Genomic DNA, 22,412 nt, shown 5'->3' with positions numbered 1-22,412 from the left:
AGATTTACATTTTTTTAATACTAAATACCACCTAAGTATATCCTATTACGAAGAAAGTCGAGAATTTTTAGGTTAAAATTATTTTTTCATTATAAATGCCTGAAAATATCAACTATTTTAAATTTTTATACAAGATTACTTATTAATTAATATCAAAGAAATATAGGCTTGCTGTTTTTGAATTTAAATATAACGTTGTAAATATAAAAAATAGATTTTTTATAGCAACAAATATTACGAGAAATGATAAACATGTCAAAGTTAAAACAACCCTAATAAATACTTACGTAGACCCGTCCTAAGTCTAGACCAACCCTAAATAACGGGGGTCGAACTCCCTACTAATTTACGTGTACGCTATAATGTGTCATCAGTTCTGTGAATGTAGGAGTACGCTACAGTACGATTAACGAGTTGTGGCCGCCCTGAATTTAGCTGTAGATACCTTCACTGAATCAATTTTAGATGTTTTCTTACTTTTAATTACGTAAACAATGCTTAAAAATTCAAAAAACCTAACGAAGTGGCCACTACTCGTCAACCGTACTGTACGCTTGTACAGTAGTTTTAGATAGATACTGTTGTGGCATTCAATTTGCAACGTGGTTGTTCTATTCGATGGTTAGTTGTTTAGCTTTGTTTTTGATTAGACATGGCTTAATTAGTGGGGGATTTTGTTTAATTATATTTAAAATATAATATTTAAATTAAAATACTTTTTAGAAAGCGTATAGAAATTTGAACGTAGCGGGATTTGAACCCGTGCCTCTTGGAAACCGTCTAAGCATCATGCTATTTAAATCATCAAAATTTAAAGAAATTAGACATAGCCTTTATTAAAGACTTTGATTATTTAAATATCTGGAACTAAAAATTAATAAAACCATAAGCACTTATCAGCCGCTACCACCCCAGTATTAATATTCGCATTAAATTAACTACTTCCGTCTGAAGGCGGAAACTTACGACACTATATACCTATTAAACGAACGTCGTTTGGTACTTTGCCAACTTTATAATATGTTTTTATTGAATTAGAGTAAACTCTTCATTTTTGTGAATGGAAGGAATACGATATTAGGGCTAAGTAGGTAAATATCTGCTAGTGTGAATCATTCACACTTACGAATTATGAGGAAGATGTTAAGTACTAAGTTCCCAGGTTCCCTTTGCCTATACCCTAATACTGAATTTTCTTTGCTTACTCAGTTTTATATATATATATATATATATATATATATATATATATATATCTTATTTTCACGCACGCTTCACGCATATACGCAGGGTAGGCAAGTAGTGTTAAGACACTCCGTCGAACTTTTGAGGCATTCCGTATTGACTTGCACAACTCAAAGCGTTTAACCTTGATATCAGAGCGAACAAAATGAAAATTCATTACCCCGAATGGGAATACAATCCACAACTGCCGCCTTTTCAGATACACTAGTGTCCCTACTCCATAACCATCTTATATACATATCTATATAGATTTTTTTAAATGACAAATGACGTCATAGCCATGTCTGCACGCGACAGATCATAAAACACATGGAAAGTTCCGCAGTACTGCCAGACGGACTATACGAGTATAAGCAGGAATTCCATTCAGCCGATACCGTTCGAACACTTTCGATAAAAACACTCTTTGTTCCGTACAATATATCATTTTCACTTTATTAATCGTTGAAAACGTCTAAGAATTCGATATTGTTACAGTTGTAAACGGAAAAATCAAGTAGAAAAATGAAATTGTAGGATATTTTCAATTTTACACAACGGTTTTAATTCTTTGTGTTATAACATAAAGATTTTGATAAAACTAAAGTTTTTGGTACAAGTAAGAAAAGTAAAATTTACATATGTTCTACCACAACTATAAAGTAAATATTATTTGAACCATTCGATAAAAAGTAACTCCGTACCGTATTTATCGCCGAATTCTGGAGACATTCTGACGTGTTGAGTGGCGGAGCTCCCTGTAAACGCTGTAGGTAGTAGCTTCGAATTCCACTCGAGAAAATGGAATATAAACAAAAATAGTACTTCTCAAAAGCTCATCTAAGTAAGTAGGCAAATTAAAAAAACCTCAAAAATCCATATTTATTTTATCCATACCAATATTGATAAATACACTAAAAATATAATCGAACCTAAACCTACAAAGCCAAATACAACAAGAATAGCAACCAAAATAAAATATGTTTTACGTTCCCTTTTACGCATTCTCATAAAAGCACCAATTATTCACACAGCGTGTGTTGAAACGGAACCGAGACGTTGATGGCGGTAAAGCTTAAAAGCGGAGCTTATATTAAAGTAGTTTCTTTCTAATTATATACTTCAAACGTTTTTTATTTAATGGAACGATTTAATAAATTGTTAGTTTTTTTTTGTTTTTTGGCATTATAAGATACAATAGACATTTGTTTCATTAAAAAAATTAATGCATATATAATAGTAATTTTAAAAATATTTTAAATAGCTTTTTGTTTAAAAAATTACTTTAATTTAAATGAGACGTTTCATCAAACTGACGAAATATTTTAATTATAAATATTTTCTTTTAATATTTGAGAAATTCGTCAAAAAATATTTCTTAAGTTTCATGAAAATACATTAATGTTTTTAAATAGGAAAATACCAGACTTCGTTTATCGTATCCCATTTCGTATCTTCATATGTATAATAAAAATAATAATATAGTACTTATATAAAAATAAAAATAAATTTCTAACCAATAGCTTATTTCCACTACACAGTAATAAAAACGACTTTAACACAAAAAAAATAAGAATAAAACCACATAAAACATTAGATATTTCGTATGAAAAATGTATTCACTAATATAGAAAGCAAATAAGGGATATGCCATACATATATCAAGAGGAAGATTTGTGCGACGCGAGTCTGAGAATACGAAATAATATATAACCGGGTGAAGTACCGACACCGCGAGACGAATGGGAATGTCGGAGTGAAATGAGATGATAACATATTCAGGTTCCCGTTGTATACCGCATATAGCAGGGTAGACAGAGGGAACCTGGGAACTAAGTGTTAAGGCATTGTTCCCATTAACACGTTTCCTTTCTTCACTTTTATTCCAGTAATAATTTTATTTTATATCCTATAATATTTTCATTTCATTTTAAATACTAGCGGCCCGCTCGCGGTTTCACCCGCGTCAACTATGTTATTATTAATTTCTGTCTCCATGACTACGTCCTAGTGACGTCTATGCAAAATTTGAGACTCCTAGCATTTGTAGTAACGGAGTTTCATACAAACTTTCGACCCCAAAAACAACCCCTTAGAAGTCGAATATTGCAAATTCCCGTCTTAGCGAGCACCTACGTCCTATAAATAACTCCTATGCAAAATTTGAAATTCCTAGTACATGCAGTTTCTGAGATTTCGTGATGAGTGAGTGACCTTTCGATTTTATATATATATAGATTTAATGTTTTCATTTCCACACTCTGGTAACGAGGCAAAGCGCGGGGTTGAGTTCCACTTTGAACTTTGAAAATGGGAACCCTCAGGTGCCCTCAGTCTACCTTGCTATGGGCAGGATATAGCGTTAAGCTAAGAGAACTAAAAACAAAAGTAAAGATAAGCCAAGATAAGAAAATATATAAAAAACAAACATTACCTTTTCCAATTCGTCTCGCACGGAACGTAACCGCTTCGCATCAAACGAGTCGGGGGCGTGAGCGCGTATCTGGGCGTCCGCCTCGCGCGCCGCCCGCCCGAGCTCCTCTTCGCGTGCCTATTTAAAAAATTATATTATTAATATATGTTATTTATATTAGCATATGTTGTTATTAATATTTGTTACTAATATATGAGTCGCGATTACAAACGCGATGGTTATAGGTTCGAATTCTACTATCTTTCTTAAAGAAAATAAATATTTCTGGAATAATGGATTTTTTCATGGTCTTAACTAGTAAGTCAATTTTAAAATTTTGTCTGAAATATACAACCAATCTAGTAAAAACACTTTAAAATATACGAAAAAAATCTAATTGAACTTTAAATAAATTGAAAAGAACTTAAAAGTAAAAATTTTAAAAAATGTACACTTTTCATTTGAATCCTGTACCTACGAGCACTTACTTTAAAGTAACGTGAAAGCTTTCAAAGTTAGATGAATAATATCAAACTTTTAAGTCAACTATGCTACAGTAAGTTGAAAAATGTCTGTGTGAAAATATGACAAGAAAATACTAGAATTTTTGTTAGAAACTTTTAGTTACAATCTTTATCTGAATAAAAAAAGATAGTTGAACTGGAAACTAGCTACTGATCTCATATAATAAAATATATGTAAATTAAACTAACATGTCTTCTACAATAGTTCAAATAGTTAATACTAACAAGTATGTTATTATTTTTATCTTTTTATCTCATTGATTATATAGAGAACTAGCGGCCCGCCCGCAGCTCCGCCTGCGTGAACTGCGTTATTATTAATTTCTGTCTCCATACGGTACCTACGTCCTATATGTGAGGTCCATGCAAAATTTGAGACTCCTTGCATTTGTAGTAACGAAGTTTCATACAAACTTTCAACCCCAAAAACAACCCCTTAGAAGTCGAATATTGCAAATTCCCGACTTAACGAGCACCTACGTCCTATAAATAACTCCTATGCAAAATTTGAGATTCCTAGCACATGTAGTTTCTGAGATTTCGTGATGAGTGAGTGACATTTCGATTTTATATATATAATATATAGATATAGAAGAAGAACAACTATCTCTCTCAAAACTTTTCGGAGCTTTCATTTTTTAAAAAAATCGTACCAATATATAAGGATCTAGTCTAGAAGCACATAAAAATCTTACAACGTAACCTACTATTATTTAGTCTAAAACAATAAAATAACAAATTCTAAAAATTTCCAAATATTAGAAAAACAAATAAAACATATCCATTACATTATATATATATATATATATATAGTGAGCACACCGTCAACGGTTTCATGCACCATAGGTCTAAGCAATAAATTCGTTTTACGACCGCAAAGCCAGCGTGCCGCTCTCCACTAAGTTTTGTTGAAGCAATAACTTAGTATGAAACTAAACTATTTTTTATATATTGATATTTGTACTAGTATTTTAAAATTTTATATGGTAAAATTAACCAAATTTAAATCTTTTCATTTCTGTGTAATATAGATTTTTATTTGCTTCATGAATGTCATACAAGGAGCAAAGTAAGCAAAGAGAATCTAGTGATAAGACACTCCATTGTCAACATACAGTGTCATAGTGTCTCTATGTAAAACTGTTTTTTTCACTTCAGATTGTGGAAATGAAATAATTTTAAATATAATCATTCTTCAAAGAAGTATCCTAATGTAATCATCAATATCAGTAGATATTTTAATATTATAAGAAGAAATATAACCATAGCCAAGTATTAGTATTATTGATGTATTGGGACCATAAAGTAGTCAAAATAAGTTATTTCCATTTTACTTGCTCTTGTTGTAACAAGACAAAACGCGGGGTTAAGTTCCGCTATACAACACACAATGTGAAAAAATACTTAACACTAGGTTCTCTCTGCATATTCTGTATTTAGAATTCAGCGTGAAAGTATAAGAAAATATATTAATTGAACCAATTATAAACACGAATACCGACATTTTAAGTCCTAAATTCTATAGATACAAAAAAATACTATAATCTGGATATACAATTAACACCAATTAAAGTTAATTCCAATCAAAAGCTCCATATCAATTGGCTGTTACGTAAATATCCTGTCGACACACACTGGTGGTGGAAACGTTAACAGCAATGCTATAGATTAGAGAGCCCCTCTCCAATTCGTGATTCTATTGAACGATTTCCATGTATAGAAGTATTGTTTTACATAGTAATTAGTATAGGAAAATTTTGGCTGCAATTATTTTAAATTATTTTTTTAGGTTCTCGCTGTATTCCGTATATAGCTGAACAGGCAGAGAGAACTGAGAGAAAAAAGTGAACCTAGTAGTTTCGCCGAAATTGTGTATCATTTGCGTGTTGCGAGGAATTACGTACCTAGCTAGTTATTCCTAGTGAGGAATAATAATATATCATTCCCCCGAATGACAATCGAACCGAAAATCATCGTATTTACGCACGCTTTTGCCACTGTACCATGACGGCCTCAATAGAATATCCTTCCTATTCGTCAATAACACTAAAAATAATAACTAGATCGTATCTCGTTTAACAAACAAGTGTCGCGTGTTAAAGTGTTGACAGTAGAAACGTTATTCCCAGCTCGATGACAGAATCGATTATTGTCGATAGCTTTCGGTTATATATCGGTTTCTACGAATTACTCGCGCTATATTGTTGTCGATTTGCGTACTTTACTCGTACATTCCATTTAGTATGAGACAGACAGACAAAATTATAGGTTGTTGAAATGTATTATTAACTTTGTGTACGGGTAAGATATATTATATATATTTACTTATTTAGTAGTTTAATATATAGGAAATCGAACTCACAACCCTCGCGTTAGTGACACCTTGTGGGCACAAGACCTGTATCACGACGGCCTCGTACAGGTACATAATTATCAATTGTATAACACTTCAGACATTTATATACATTATCTGTTCTGTTCTTTTTATTATGGCGTTCCGAGTATATACATTTTATATGCATCTATCTTTAACATCAATTAAAAACTAACATCTATTGCCTAAATTTTTTCCTAACAATCCCTGTCCTTGTCCATTTAAGATAACAATTTAAGTATAACAAAAGCTATCATCATACTTAACATATAACTTCATAGGGAAATCGAACCGATAACCCTTCTACATAAAAACTCTCACAATTCACAACTGACCACGTACCTGACAACACGTGCCGTATCGCACGTCGCGATCGATTAATTCCTATGACAAGAATTGAGTGGCCCACCGATATCTCGCTAACTGCATGGGCTTGTCGCGTCGGCGTTAACGATTTGACCACCGTTGTGGACAGGACGTTTTGACTGACTTAACTGACTTTTGTTGATTATTGGTTTGATGTTTTTATAATTTTAAAGTATTATTCTACATTTTTTGTTTTTAAACCTACTTTTTGATAACAGAAATATATACTTACTCATTTTGACAATGTAATAATATTAAACGTAATAACTTTATAAAATAAACAGTGGGAAACAAAGTGTCTAGGTCGCCTAGCCGGGTGGGCAGTGCACTCCAGAAAAATGCCAATTTACAAAAAAAAATACGCCGAAAATTAAAAAAAACAATATTTAAACGAACATATCTGATCAAAGCTAAAGTCCGGTCATCCCTCAGAAAATATCTCTAGATATGTTAATGACAGCAAGTGAAAGTAATTTAAATAATCAACTTATGCATTTATAATCAACATTTATATTTTAGAAAAATTCAACAACTTCATAATCTAGAAATACGTATTATAAAATTAATATTTTAATATAAAATAATCATATTACATACCAATAAAAAAAAAAGCAAAAATAAACCTTCAAAAGCACCACAAATGTCATAACCAAAAAAAAAGCCACCGTATCTCACTATATCACTATCAGTTCAAGAAAACCGCACAAAACTCGCGCAATAACTCATCACATTCAGAATCACTAGAGAAAATCCCGAAAAACAAACGGCCCGACGGACACTCACTGATCGTGGACGAGACTAGCTCCGGCGTTATGTACCGATATATTTCATATCCAAATTTCACTCTAAATATTCAACTTTGAACCCTAAATCTTAGAACATATGAATTATAATACGTTAACACTGTTAATGTATGTACGTCCGTCTGTTCGTAAGGATGGGAGATGGGACAGGAATATTCTCATGACTTCAGAAATAGCTTACTCGTGGTAGGTGCGCTCCCTGAATACCTATCTGGAATACATTTTTATTTTAATCCCTTATATAGATGGCTATTTTAAACTTATTATGGTGGCATAATATCTGTTATGTTGTTGATAATATTTTTATAATAATATAGGAATAGGAAAAAGGGCGCAAAGGCACATACATGCGTGCGACTGTAAACGGTTGTGGATTCGGTTCTCAAATATTTCAATAGATTTATTTCCTTGATTTATTAACGAGACATAGCGCGACGTTGAGTCCCGCCAATTAACACACAAACGTGTGAAACAAAAAAAAACTATGTGTATATAGATACTGTTTCTTATTTAAAAATAGATTTGTAAAAGAATTACTTTTGTCTTTTACAGTTCCCATTGCATTAAAAAATAATATCATAATATTTTATTTTTAAACGTTATAAGAGAAAAACACTTGTTTCTTCCGGAAGTAACAAATAATTTCATATATAGATTTATGAATAAAACCAGCTATTCTTGACTTCGTTTCGGGCGTGCGTCGTGTAAACAATGTAAAATGCTATGAAGTTACTGCTTTACCATTGTCTATGTAAACGTTTTCTGTTTGATATAGACCATTTTTATTTAATCGTTGATGAGAGTTTTTTTTTTATTAAGATAATAGAAAAATATATGTTTGAAGAAGAAACCATAAAATATTTTTAAGATTATATTTTATAACATCACACATTTAATGTTTCATTTTTTATTGTAATATTTTGCAGATTTAAAATTACTTGAAGAACACCTTAAACTACTACAAAAATACACAATTTCTATTTAACAAACAAAAGTCCAAAAAATCTCTAAAACCACATACATCTACAAAATAAAGAAACCATAAACCGTTTCGAGGTTAGTACCAAAGGTGAGGTCGTTTAGGCCTCACGGGTAATGCCTTTTTAATCCCACTAGAGTACAGATGTCACTGTACCGTATACGCTATAGCTAGGGAACGACACGACAGAAATAAAACTTCTATTTTGAGCATTTTATTCACATTCTTTAGTTTTACGTGTGCGTAGTGTGCAATTTATTGATATAATAGCGAACTAATGACTTGCTATTTGTGGACAGTCGTGGCACAGGTGCAGAGGCGTGTCACTGTAAGTGTGACAGATTGTGGGTTCGATTTCCATTTGAGGAAAGGAAATATTTAATATTTTCTTCACTGTGGTGTCGAGGCAAAGCGCAGCGTTGAGTTTCGCCACTCAACACCCAATGACTCCAGAATTCGGCGGATTCGGCCTACCCTGCTATATTAGGGATTGTATTGAGTGTATTATAGCTTTAAAGTAAGAACAAGATTAAAGAGCGGCACGAAAATATGAAAACACACACATTTATTTTATTTATTTACTAAAATATTTATTTTTCACCTATTGCTATTACGCTATTGTAGCACACGGTAGAAGATATGGAGAACCTAGTGTTAAGACCTCAATTCTCTACTTTTAGTGCCAACCATTTTCCGAAAGCCAAGAATGACTGAAGTCAACGCCTAGACTTATACAAGAAAAAATCATAAAACCAAAAATTTCAAAACATTCTAAAAATTCAATCTAGTATTTAAAAAACACAATTTCCTAGGTCGAAATAACTTCCTGGGCAGCAACCGTCCCGTGGGAGGAGCTCAGACGGATGAATGAGGCATGTAATCACGGGAAAAACTACAGCGTTTCAATGTGAAACATCAAATTTTACCTTTTAAATATTCAATTCTTAGTATATTACAGGTATATTTAAAACAAATAATGGTAAATTAGTTAGTTATAGTAACTAAACAAAATCTACAACTTTTACAAAATATTTAATTCCATAGTTATACGTCAAAAACTTAAATATGATTGTTTTACATACAAAAGTAATAAACGAAGCAGTTTAACCTCACATAAAGTATTTTTTTTAGACTAACCCACGGCTTCGCCCGCGTATTGTATTGTATTAGACTGGGATCCGGCCGTTGAATCCTGCATATACGAGTTTTCTTAATTAAACCTATATTAATGAATAATACATGATTAGTAGAACAGATTACACCTGGGTTGCCTGGAAGAATCCTGCCGCAATCACCTTTAATTACATTTTTTCGTAACACGTTTTTGGAGAAAATTGCACCAATACGTTTTTTATATGAATCGCACATCATTTGAAAGATAATCCCATAAGGAATTGGAAAATTAAGGGTTGCCAGCTCTCAGTCTGCCGCAAGTCTAGGGTTGCCTGGTTTAAACATGTCACTAAATGTTAATAATTTGCACTCATGTGTTTTTTTAATGAATTATACATCAAATTAAAGCTTATTTTTTTCTGAACACTATAAAACAGGGTTGCCTGGAAAATTCCTGCCGCAAACAGGGGTTGCCAGCGTTTGAAATATTTTATTCCGGTTCCGTTTGACTATGAGAATAGACGATGAAATGCGCAGTCTGCCTTATGTTTTAAAGTAAAATATTATATAATAGAAGGTCAATCTTAAAATCAATATTTATTCTAATTGTTCAACTGTTAAATGATGATTTTAATCATATTAAGTACACGCAGAAAACTATTTAAAGATGAAATCATTCTTATTTTTCAAGTAAAATAATAATTCATAATATTGAGTCTTCGCAAAATTTATTTTATAAATAATAATATTTAGTTAAATAAAAGGGTTATTTAAAACAACTAAATTATTTAATTAAGTAAATGTTTACAAATATCGATCTACTATAAGGTATTAATTACAACATGTTTCCTTAATATAATGAGAGGTGACAATTATCGCGGATATTTTTTGAATGTGGAAAATTACATTTCAATAAACAATCTCTCTCTCTCTCTCTTCGCCCTCTGCTTGTTTGATTTGACAACGCCGTCCGTATCCGTAGAAAAAACTATGGCGCCCATCTTTTTGGTACGAATATTTACGTTTTTGCAAAGTAAATGAAAACTATTCAACTAATAAAAACTATTAAAAAATATAGATTAAAAAATGTCGCTAGCAAGAACTTCTCCGTCTATGCTGATAGTTTTTAAGGTATTTAGGTCTGAAAGAATTGTTCTTATAATTATAATAAAGCGTAATCACTCACTAACGTCCCTAACTTAGTATAATCAAAACTGAGGCAACTCCCACGGCCACAATTGTCTACATTTTATTAAACTATATAATATTAAATATTAAAGTATACTTACGTTTTGCATTAGAAAATAATTAAAAAATACTTCTTTATATTTTTGTTTTAAAACAAAGAACTTTTTGTAATACTGTAAATGATAACTGTGCATTGTGTCACTATTTAAAAAAATGTCACTGTATTTAAAATTCATTTTTTGGCGAAACAATAACATAATTTTACACTTTTGGAGAGATTCCTTGTTAAATTCTATCACATTTTCACTCCTGCCGCACAAAAAACACATCTTCATTTTTGTCAAGTAAAAACGTCTTTACTCCAAAACGAAAGGTAAGTAACTAAGTAATATGCTCAAAAACAACTCATTTGGCCATCTGCACTTTTATTGCATTTAGAAACAATACATCTTCGAAAATAATATTATTGCATTTGGTTTGCTTTGTATCGCGCCGCAAAATGTTTATCTATAGTAAAAAATAGCCAACTAATTGATATTTGCCGACTCTTGGTCATAAACCGTAAATAGCGTTTATTAGTCGGCATTACTGTCGGATTTTCTTCGAATTATTTTGCTAACTTAGTTTTGTTTATTATAATTCTATTATATATATTTCTTTCCTATGCAAATTATTAAAAATTGCGTGAGAAAAAAAAAATTGCGGCAAGCCTTGTCAAATCAAACAAGTAGAGGACGAAGAGAGAGAGTTCATTGAAATGTATTTTTCAATATAATTAATAAAAAAAATATCCGCAATAATGGTCACCCTTCATTATATTAAGGGAACATGATGTATATGTATATATATTAATAGTTTATAGTAGATCAATATTTGTAAACATTTATTTAACTAGATAATTTAATTGTTTCAAAATGGTAATTTAAATTAATAAATAAATATTAGTATTTAGAAAATAGATTTTGCAAAGACTCAATATTATAGATTCATTATTTTACTTTAAAAATAAGGATGATTTCTTCTGCCCCATGATCTTTAAATAGTTTTCTGCGTGTACTTAATATGATTAAAATCATCATTTAACAGTTGAACAATTAGAATAAACATTGATTTTAAGATTGACCTTCTATTATATAATATTTTACATTAAAACATAAGGCAGACTGCGCATTTCATCGTCTATTCTCATAGTCAAACGGAACCGGAATAAAATATTTCAAACGCTGGCAACCCCTGTTTGCGGCAGGAATTTTCCAGGCAACCCTGTTTTATAGTGTTCAGAAAAAAATAAGCTTTAATTTGATGTATAATTCATTAAAAAAACACATGAGTGCAAATTATTAACATTTAGTGACATGTTTAAACCAGGCAACCCTAGACTTGCGGCAGACTGAGAGCTGGCAACCCTTAATTTTCCAATTCCTTATGGGATTATCTTTCAAATGATGTGCGATTCATATAAAAAACGTATTGGTGCAATTTTCTCCAAAAACGAGTTACGAAAAAATGTAATTAAAGGTGATTGCGGCAGGATTCTTCCAGGCAACCCAGGTGTAATCTGTTCTACTAATCATGTATTATTCATTAATATAGGTTTAATTAAGAAAACTCGTATATGCAGGATTCAACGGCCGGATCCCAGGGTATATGTGACGTTGTATATTCACACATTTTATGTGCAGGTGGTAATTCTAGAAACTAGTAACAGTGATGTAATATATTCTATTCTATACCATTCCTAGATAAATATTATATCCAAAACAAAAACAGATTTTAAATTCAAACCCGTAGTTCCTGAGATTAGTGCCTTAGAACAAACAAACTCTACAGTTTTATGATAATAATATAAATTTACAATTGACTCAACACTTTCCAGGTGAGAAACCGTAAACACCAAGACCTCAGGCACTAACGATCGATATTACCTTCGTCATTCATGGATAACTAAAGACACTCAGAAAGTTGCTGATTCACGTCCCAAATGATAAATTTCTTGTGGCTTAATGTCAGACCACTTCTGAGGACGATTCTATTATGTTTTATGGTACTTTTTTATTGGAAATGATTTTTGATATTCGTGTCTAAGGAAGATATCTTACCAAGTATGGTTTAGCATCTAGATATATCTATATATAGATACATATGTCTTTATTATAAGGATAATAATTCAAGTTAACGTATTTTTTTTCCATTACCTAAGTAGATAGCAGGAAACTGGTCCTTTCACTATTATCAATATTAATCAGATCTATTTAAAATCATTCTTTTCTTCGAAGCATCGAATCCACATCAGTCACGTTACAGTCACACCCTTGTACAACTGGGCCACGACAGCCCCAAATCGGATCTATTTAATATAATGAAAATCCCTGAATAGGCTAGTTTGTTTAACAAAGTAAAACATAATATTAAATTCGTACAAGTATTCGTATTATTGTTTAATAATAATATTATTTACTATAGAGCATATACAAAGCTATACAAAGGAGTATATCCATTTAAATCTACTTATTTATAAACCGCTCTCAAGTCTGAGATCGATCTTGAGATGCCGTTTTCATTCATAAATTGAGCTTTAAGTAATAACAAAATAAGATTTCCTCAGTTTGACTTCACTGAACCATTTAAATCGATAAAAAGCCAAATTTAATTGATCCTTTTCTCCTTTTCATAAGCCTTTAAATTAACACAATGTGTAAATAAGCAAGTCAAATCTGTATAAACGTGATGGCTACAACTTCCGCCGGCGTCTCACTTCCGCTACCATCTCGAATATTTTGTTTCAATTTGATTTTGTTTACTTTCGCCTTTTGAATCGGGAATAAAGTTTATGGTTTATGTTGTTTTTGAAATTTATGTTGATTTATATTTATAAGACTAACATATAAGTACTAACATATTTTTTATATATAGGTGTTAGTGGCCATCGTGGTACAGCGCCACGGCGCTTGGCTGTAAGACAGTTGTGAGTTCGACTCACATTCGGGTGAATGAATTATTTTCTATTTTTTACTTTGCGGCGTTGAGTATTGAAAACGCAAAGTATTGAAAATTAGACATTCCGTGGAGAACGGAGGTACCCTCTACCTACTCTGCTGATACACCGTGATACTGCGGGATATGCCGTGTAAAATAAATCACTCAAAACAAAGCACACATTGGAATGACATATGATAGACAAAAAAACATAAAATACTACGTCTAGTCAATTGACAAAGTTTAGGAGTAATGAGGGTAGTCTCAAACAGAACAATACGTTTAGATATAAAGGGAAGGGTCCACAAAAAATAACTAAAATAAACACTATATTTATAGAAATAAGAATTAAATTAGTATGAACGGATGTTAAAAGTTAAAATTATAGTTAAAATTTAAATAAGCTTTATGTAATATAAGAATAAAGGTGATTTTTGATTGTTTTTAAAATTGGCGTATGGCCAAAGTCGATGGTGAACTGTAACAGTATGGGTTTCAGATTGCTCTTATTAATTCGTGTACTGATTTTGACCAAAGTCTACAGTGGGATATATTTTATAATATATATTTTTTAAATATCGATTTTGAAGCATTTTTAAATATTTATTTTAATTATAGACTTTTTTTATATTTTAACTATTAAAATAAATATATAAGTATAACTCGGATAACTAATAAATTCTCATAGTCACATTTGAATGTACATTTTATAAATAGAAGGGCGTGCAAGGTAACAATTATAAAAAAATGGTTGCAGGTTGCAGTGCGTGAAACTGATCCCACTGCGTAACCTGCTATATGCGGCATACAGCGTGAAAGTAACCTACCTTAACCAGGCTCAGCCGTATCGACAAGCTGGTATGGTCCGAGGGGTTGGCGCTGGTCGTCAGCAACAGCTCACGTACACTACGTAGTACGTCTGAGGCTTCCATTGATTCTTGATGTTTCTCGGTTTTTGTGACATTTAGTGCTGTGTTTGATTTTTGTTTTTCTAATTCTGATCTGTGGGAATGATATTAAAAAAAATGTTAGTTAGTTATTTAGTCTAACCATGGTTTTTTTATGTTAATATTAATATAATGCCTGTGACTGTAAAGAGCGGGGCGTTGAGATTCCCCAATTCACCCTCTGCCTACCTGAATGTAAAAAGCATAATTACTTGCTTTTTTCATTGCTCCTTACACATAGAGCACGGTAGGCAGAGGATTTCAAGAGAGAGAGAGGCAGGAGATTCTAAGAACCTAATATTAAAACACTCTATTCCCCACTTTCCATCAAATTCACCCAACGAAACAAACACACACAGACCTTCCTATATATTTCTATACAGTAATCTATATATATAAAATCGAAAGGTCACTCACTCATCACGAAATCTCAGAAACTACAAGTGCTAGGAATCTCAAATTTTGCATAGGAGTTACTAATAGGACGTAGGTGCTCGCTAAGACGGGAATTTGCAATATTGGATTTTTAAGGGGTTGTTTTTGGGGTCGAAAGTTTGTATGAAACTTCGTTACTACAAATGCTAGGAGTCTTAAATTTTGCATGGACGTCACTTATAGGACGTAGGTACTCATGGAGACAGAAATTAATAATAACGTAGTTCACGCAGGCGAAGCCGCGGACGGGCCGCTAGTTACTAATAATAATAAAGTATTTAGTATTAGTAAGTAAATAATAGTACTTACACAGCGTTCAGCCTCGCGTTTGCAACCGCGCGCGCCACTCGCTTGACGCGCAGCTGGTGCGCGTCGAGCTGGTCGCGCACGGCGGTGGCGAGCGCGCCGCCGCACGCGCGCACCACTGTGCGGCCCGACGCGGAGATCTCGTTGGCTTCGCGTTGACGGACTTTTATCTGGCGGGTTGTTATTATTATTATACTAGTTGTTGATTGAGAAATGCAATATATCGTGAAGCTTTAATAGAATATCTAATAAAAAAAACTCGAACCAATAGTTTTCCTGAGATTTCAATTTTACAAGGAGGAATTTTACAAGATTTTAATATTAATACAAAAGTCAATCTCTATTGTTATATTACAATAAAAAAAATAATATAACAATAGAGATTGATATAAACATGACAATGTGTAATAGTAGTAAATCGTATCTAATAGTAAGAGCTGGATCCGATGTTGATCCCCGGGTCCATTTTAAAATACACAATAAAAAATCTGTTTATATTGAATACGTAAGTAAACTTCATTTCGTTTAAGGTAACTAATTTTTAAATTAATTCGTACAAAAAAAATATTAAAAAAATAGTTTACGAAAAACCACAATACCTGTTTCTCCAATTCGTCGAGTTGTTGCACGGACAATTTCTCATTGGCAATGTCATCTAATTCTCTCTCTAGACTGTCGAGAGCCTCGCCGCCCTTCTCTAGAGACGCGTAGAGCGATGCCCACGATGCCTGACAGCGGGACCACCTAGAGAAAAAGATAAATTAAATATTTTTCTAATTTCTGGGATTGCGGAACCCCAAAAACTGATTAATAAAGTTGAGTAACGTCACTCAACGCCGCAGTTGGAACCATACTAACCTCTCATGTCTTTCCTTGTAAGCTTCCTTGAGCGAATTCCACTCCACTCTCAATTTATCTCTAAGTCTCTTCACTTGGTCACTAGCTGTCTTGCGGGAGGCAAACGTATAGGAATTTTCTATTTCTTCCACACTGGTTTGTACTTCTTCCAGTGATGCTTTTATTCTCTGTTTCATAAAAAATGTGACATTGAAAGTTGTTATTCATACATTAACAAAGATAATAATTGTTCTTAATTGAGAGTTGAGTAGAGAAAATTCCACACCACGCTTCATCTATCAGAGCGGGAGTAGTAGATAAATGAATAATCAGGTAGAAAACAACCAAAAGCAAGAAAAAATACAATATAGACATAGACATCTCCAGCTAAGTTCAGATCGGCCACGACGGTCCCACTGCACTCACCACCAATACATCCTCCTGCATGGGGAACTCGTCATAGTCCCTGCCGCTAAGCGGCGGCGACCGCAACAGCGTGTGCGTGGTCGCGACCGCCTCACGCGCTCTGTTGGCGCGGGTTACGAAATCGTTGCGGACTTCCACGCTTTCTTGCTGTAGGGGATAAAATATATGAGTATCAGTTTTAAAATATAGGTATTAAACATAACTTTTATCTTTTACCCGGATATTTTATTGAGAAATTTTAAAATGCTGCTAGGGTTATGTATCTCCAATTGTTTTTTTAGTATTCCTGACAGCTATGTTAGAAAATAAGAACATTAACCAAAAAACTATCATAACCCAAGCAACTCTTAGCGTCCCATTGTGTCCCACATTATAGCAAGACACTCCATTCTTTATTTATCATTACAATTTAAAATATTGTGTGTTAAGTTGCAGTTAAGTGGCCAATCCAATGCCAAATTTTATCTCACCAGAACAAAAATTTTAATATTAAAAAAACAATCACTTTCTAAAAATCAAACTCACAACTACTATAAACCGACACAGTGACTTCTTGAATATCCCAAAAACATAAATAACATCATACCATTTTCTTCCTATCCTTTTTGGGTATACTCGCTTCATACGCATCTCGTATCCTGTTAAACACGGCGGCCACATCATTAGCGGGTTTTTCGGGAAAAGCTACCCTTTGCACTCTCAATTCCCTGCACAAATCCTGAATCCTATCCACATCGTTCTCTCTATCAACCAATTCTTCTTTCATTTTATCTCCACCATTTTTGATCTTAGCTTCAGAATCTTTACTCCATTTCTGCATGCTTTCTATTAATGTGTTCAATTCTTTGATATCGTCTTCTGCTTTTAGCGCAGCGTTGCGTTTCGTTTCTATTTCAGACATGACTATTGACCATTTATTTCTTAGTTTATCTTGGAAATGTGTTTGTAAGTAATCTGCTAGTTGTGGATTATCTTTATGTTTTGCGTAGACGAGGCTATCTCCACGAGATATGAGGGCGGCTGCGTCTGGTGCCACAGCTCCAAGTTGATTCTTTAGTATCTGTAATATAATTGATCGATGATTCGAAAAGGAAAAAAATATGCTTTTTATTACTTGTTTTAATCTTAATACATAAGATTTAATATAACGTATTGTATGTTCAAAGATCAGATCAGATCAGAATCATATTCTGATAACAATATTAGACATTGTATACAGTAACAGAACCTATCGCAGCGTTTTGTTTAACCATACGAAACAAAAAGTTTATCATAGTTTAGAATTTCCCTGCAATCGAAGCGCAGCAAACACATTTTCAGCCAGACTTATTACAATACAATCTAATATAACAATGCAAATTTTAAATATTCTCTACTCAAATAATTTGCATTATTACAAGGATCATCAAATGAATATATTGTAATCTAATTAAAACAATATCAACATTCAAAAAAACTACCTCCAATCGTTTAGCAGGGTCCCTTTCACTGGCTACCCCACCCACAGTCAACAACATAACGTGCATCCTCCGCGCCATACGTTCAGCTTCCATTTCAAACTCTTCTAATTCTTTATCACACGCTTTGGGAAAACGACGTTTTAGCTCTGAAGTTGTGGAGTCATATGTATCATCTTCTGGGGAGCTTTCTGTTATCTCTGATACCTGTTTTTTATTGTTAAAAATTATTAATTTAATTTAATGATATTTATGTATTAAATAGTTTATTTTTCTTTTTCAATAATAGAAGTGACAACTTTGAAACTTTGATTACTTTTTATTTATATGTATAGGATTAGTATATGTATAGGATAGTAATTGTAAGAAATTTTAAAGATTTATTTCTATAGCAGCATAATTAGAGAGAACTTAGTGTAAGTACACTTTATTCTCCTCTCGAATTGAAAACTTATTAATTAAACAATTACCTGAGCGTAATCATCAGTGCGTTGGTACTTTTCATTCGACATTTTCCTCTCTTTCATGGACAATTGCGATTTAAAACTGAATAGTGGACTCGATAATGTTTTATGTTTCGGTGACGGAGATTCATCCTCGTCTTGGGATTTAGGAGACATTGCGACTACTTGTACTTGTTTTCTTCTGTCTTCTCTAATGGGAGTTGATGTAGAGAGTGGTTCTTTTACGTCGAATTCCGATGATGAGAGACGGACCTATAAGTTGAATATGGATGTTATATTGGTTACTTTAAATGTATTTTTGAGAGGAGCGTTTTTATATTATTTTAATTTGTTAATGTAGTCGAGAAATGTAAAAATAACTTTTGATTTAATGAAAGACTGAAATTATTTGTATTTAATAAACAATAGTCCTAGTTAAAATATATTTTTATTTATGAAAATCAATATTCTTAAAAAAAGGTAGCTATTTTTATGTAAATTTTAATCTTATACCTGTGGTGAATCTTCAACTTCTGTGTAAATAACTTCTTCTTCGCTGGTTGATGCTTTATTTTGCGACAGTTCTTGTAAAGATTTCTCCACATCTTGGTTTTCTTTCTCCAATTTAATTTCAACTAAATCCGTGGGAGTATCATTAGCTAAAGATTCTGTTGCAGACGGTTCTGGTAACGAAGCTTGATCTTTGGGCACATCGTCCAAAATCAAATACTCATTTAATTCATCGTTCAATAAATTTTGATTAACTTTTTGTCTTACTGCTATGTCATAGAGTAAAGGACATTCCACAGCTTCTGTACCCTCTAAAGGCGTAGGCGGTGGTGTATGCATAGATACATCTTGATCTTTTTCTGGTATGAGATCCGGAACGTCCATAGTTACTTTCAAAATTTTTGGCCTTTCTTCGCTCGGACCACTTCTGCGCTTCAATATTCCTAGTGTAGGTTTCATTCTCTGTTCAAACGTCTTTACTTCTACGACAAACGTTTTGGGTTCAGAGCCTAAGTCCACTGACGATGTCGTTTCGTCTGTTTCGTCGTCTGAATCCCCTATCGACTCACCTTCAGTGTCATCAATTATTTCGACAGTCTCTACCGTTTGAGGAATGAATTCAACAACAGTTTCTACTGTATCTGAAGGATAAATTTCCATTGGTTCTATAGGACTGACAGTAGATTTAACAATTTCATGTTCCGTTACCGCTACTACATGACACGGATCTAATTTTGATGAAATAGCCTGAGGCGCGGGTGACTTGGGTTCAATTTTGTTTCTTGAGATTTGAGTAAATAAGTCACTGTCCTTTAGTAAATTAAAAGTACTACTATCTTTCCGTGGAGTTTCTGGCGTTGTAGGTACAGACCCCATTATAGAAATAGATCTTTCTATAGAATCTGTCGACATTGTACTTGATATACTATCAGTCATAGGACTGTCATCTTTCTTTTTTCTTCTCTCTAATGAAGAACCCCTACTTCTATTACCACTTTCTTTTATCTCTTTTTTTATAGGCACAGGACTTTTTAATGCAAGAGGTATTTTAGACTTTTTAAATTCAGGCCTTTCAGTATCTGGTGAATTAATTGGACTTTCTAAACGTCGTTTAATAGTATCAGTTACATTTTCATATTCGAATGATGTTGACTCTTTATCACCGTTATTTTGAGCGGCCTGCAAGCAGAACCCGTCTTATACTTACTGTTTACTAACGTTAATATGTTAAGGCACACATGTATTATTTATATATTAGTCAGATTTAGTTTTTCCAGTCCTGTATGAATATGATCTTATACATAAGTCCCAAAGCATCGTATGGTGAAAGCATGAATCCAAGTGAATCCTTACGCAGTGATGTAATGGTTTGACGCCGTGATATAAGCATTTTTACACCGCACAATCCACACCAGCACCATTCCACTTATTTACACGTGTAATATAATTACAAGTGAGAAAACCAATGAAATAACTCTCGTATTGTAGTGTTTCATATTTATGTTAAAAATGGAAAGAACACAACAAACTTCGTAAGTACGCTTTGTTATTTATTAAATATTTCACACACACTCAGGCTGAAACATCGCTGTACACAATAGTAATAACGCGATCGAAGAAGCGGCTACGTGCTCCCGTGTATAAACAGTGATCAAAACAAGCAAAATATGAGGAACTTATTACAGAAACAACAAACGACAGGAAAAAATAAAAATATGAGTTTACCAAACATTAAGCAATAGCAACTCAAATGTATTTGTACAGATATATCGAATTTTAGATTTTAACCAAAATTAAGCTTCCATATACACAATCATGTCATTATCAAAATGAAAATATATATAAAATGTGTTTTTTTTATAAGAATCAATAATTTATTCCCTAACAAATTCAAAATATTTTATTCTATGTAGTTATTTTTTTAATTTATACTATTGCAACTTTAAAATTACATACATATTATGTACATTAGACGGTAAAAAAAGCAAATTATAACAAAAATTATACAAAACTCGACATATCTGATTATTTACAACCACGAATGATGTCGCTTGACAATAAGTTACTATAATAAATTGAAATACTCACAGTTATCTTCTCCAAAATGCGCTCCCACTGCTTCATCAGGGCTTTATTGTCCATGGATTCCACTTCACTGGCTTTAGACCGGATTTCAGTTTTTAGAAGTCGCAGTTTCGCGTGCGACATGGTCTCTGGACTTTCTAACTCTTGATCAATATCATTCAAGTATCTCTGTAGGATTTCTACTTCTGTTTCTTTCTTTTCCAATCCATGCCGCTTGAGGTTGTCCCATCGTGAGTTGATATCGTCAATTTGCTCACGTAAGCTTTCTAGGTACACAGGATCACAACTCTTGGCGAACTCTAGATAATTTGCGTTTAATTTGTCTTTAATCGCCTCCATGCGAGACATTTCTAGCTCCAAAGTCTGCTTGCCAACATTTCCTAGTCCCTGGAGCCAAGATGTAAGCGATTGTAGATCGTTCTGTATTTCACGGGCCGTTAACAAAGCCGTCTCTAACTTAGTCTTAGATTCTGTGACGTGAGCACCGAGCTTATTATAAAGCTCTTTGAGCATATCGATTTTCTTGGAAAACTCTTGTGGTTCAGGTACAGATTTTTCTTCGACCATTTTCCTTCCGGTCTTTATGATCGACTCTACTTCAGATTTAATTTCGCTTAGCGTGCGATAGAATCTCTGCAAGCAAAACGCCATTTACTTTATTATTTGTTAACTTAAATAACTTTTTTATTTGTTTTAACAATTCGTTAAGTATTTAGTGCTGTACTGTGTTATATCCTTACAAGCCACTTGAACAACGTGACGCCTAACACTAACAACAAATAGAAAGAATCAAAGCTCATCTCTTCGTAAACTGATAGTAGCGGCATGCAAGGCGGGTCAGTCGTAGGGAAGTGAATCAAACGTAAATCTATTGTGCCGCGTCACTGATTACGACATTCATGCATAAAACTATTCATGATTTTGGTGTTTTGGATAGGGTGACGGTGAGTTTACGATAGTCGGTAAAATGTTTGTTAATATAATTATATTAGGCATGAGAAAATTTTAA

At 33.0% G+C, this 22,412-nt stretch overlaps 1 protein-coding gene across 5 annotated transcripts in view; it reads right to left on the bottom strand.

Annotated features, from left to right (window-relative positions):
• The window catches only part of Dys (Dystrophin), a 455,408-nt gene that overhangs the window by 395,778 nt on the left and 37,218 nt on the right, over window positions 1-22,412 (bottom strand). For 4 of the 5 annotated variants that reach the window (XM_085190316.1, XM_085190313.1, XM_085190314.1 and 1 more), the window contains exons 25-35: window positions 21,407-22,036; window positions 19,322-20,497; window positions 18,836-19,081; window positions 18,369-18,572; window positions 17,495-17,968; window positions 16,909-17,055; window positions 16,504-16,670; window positions 16,245-16,389; window positions 15,649-15,815; window positions 14,785-14,959; window positions 3,656-3,772 (exon numbers count right to left, since the gene is read on the bottom strand). In XM_085190316.1, coding sequence (XP_085046442.1) covers window positions 3,656-3,772; window positions 14,785-14,959; window positions 15,649-15,815; window positions 16,245-16,389; window positions 16,504-16,670; window positions 16,909-17,055; window positions 17,495-17,968; window positions 18,369-18,572; window positions 18,836-19,081; window positions 19,322-20,497; window positions 21,407-22,036 — 3,648 coding nt within the window. The remainder of the gene's footprint in view (window positions 1-3,655; window positions 3,773-14,784; window positions 14,960-15,648; window positions 15,816-16,244; window positions 16,390-16,503; window positions 16,671-16,908; window positions 17,056-17,494; window positions 17,969-18,368; window positions 18,573-18,835; window positions 19,082-19,321; window positions 20,498-21,406; window positions 22,037-22,412) is intronic. The other variant, XM_085190317.1, reaches the window with a different exon arrangement.

Source organism: Heliconius melpomene, chromosome 9, assembly GCF_056956725.1.
Source record: "Heliconius melpomene rosina isolate 202511_hmr_F chromosome 9, ASM5695672v1, whole genome shotgun sequence".
Classification (NCBI taxonomy): domain Eukaryota; kingdom Metazoa; phylum Arthropoda; class Insecta; order Lepidoptera; family Nymphalidae; genus Heliconius; species Heliconius melpomene.
The sequence above is the reverse complement of the archived record's forward strand: the minus strand, read 5'-3'. Positions and strand labels throughout refer to the sequence as shown.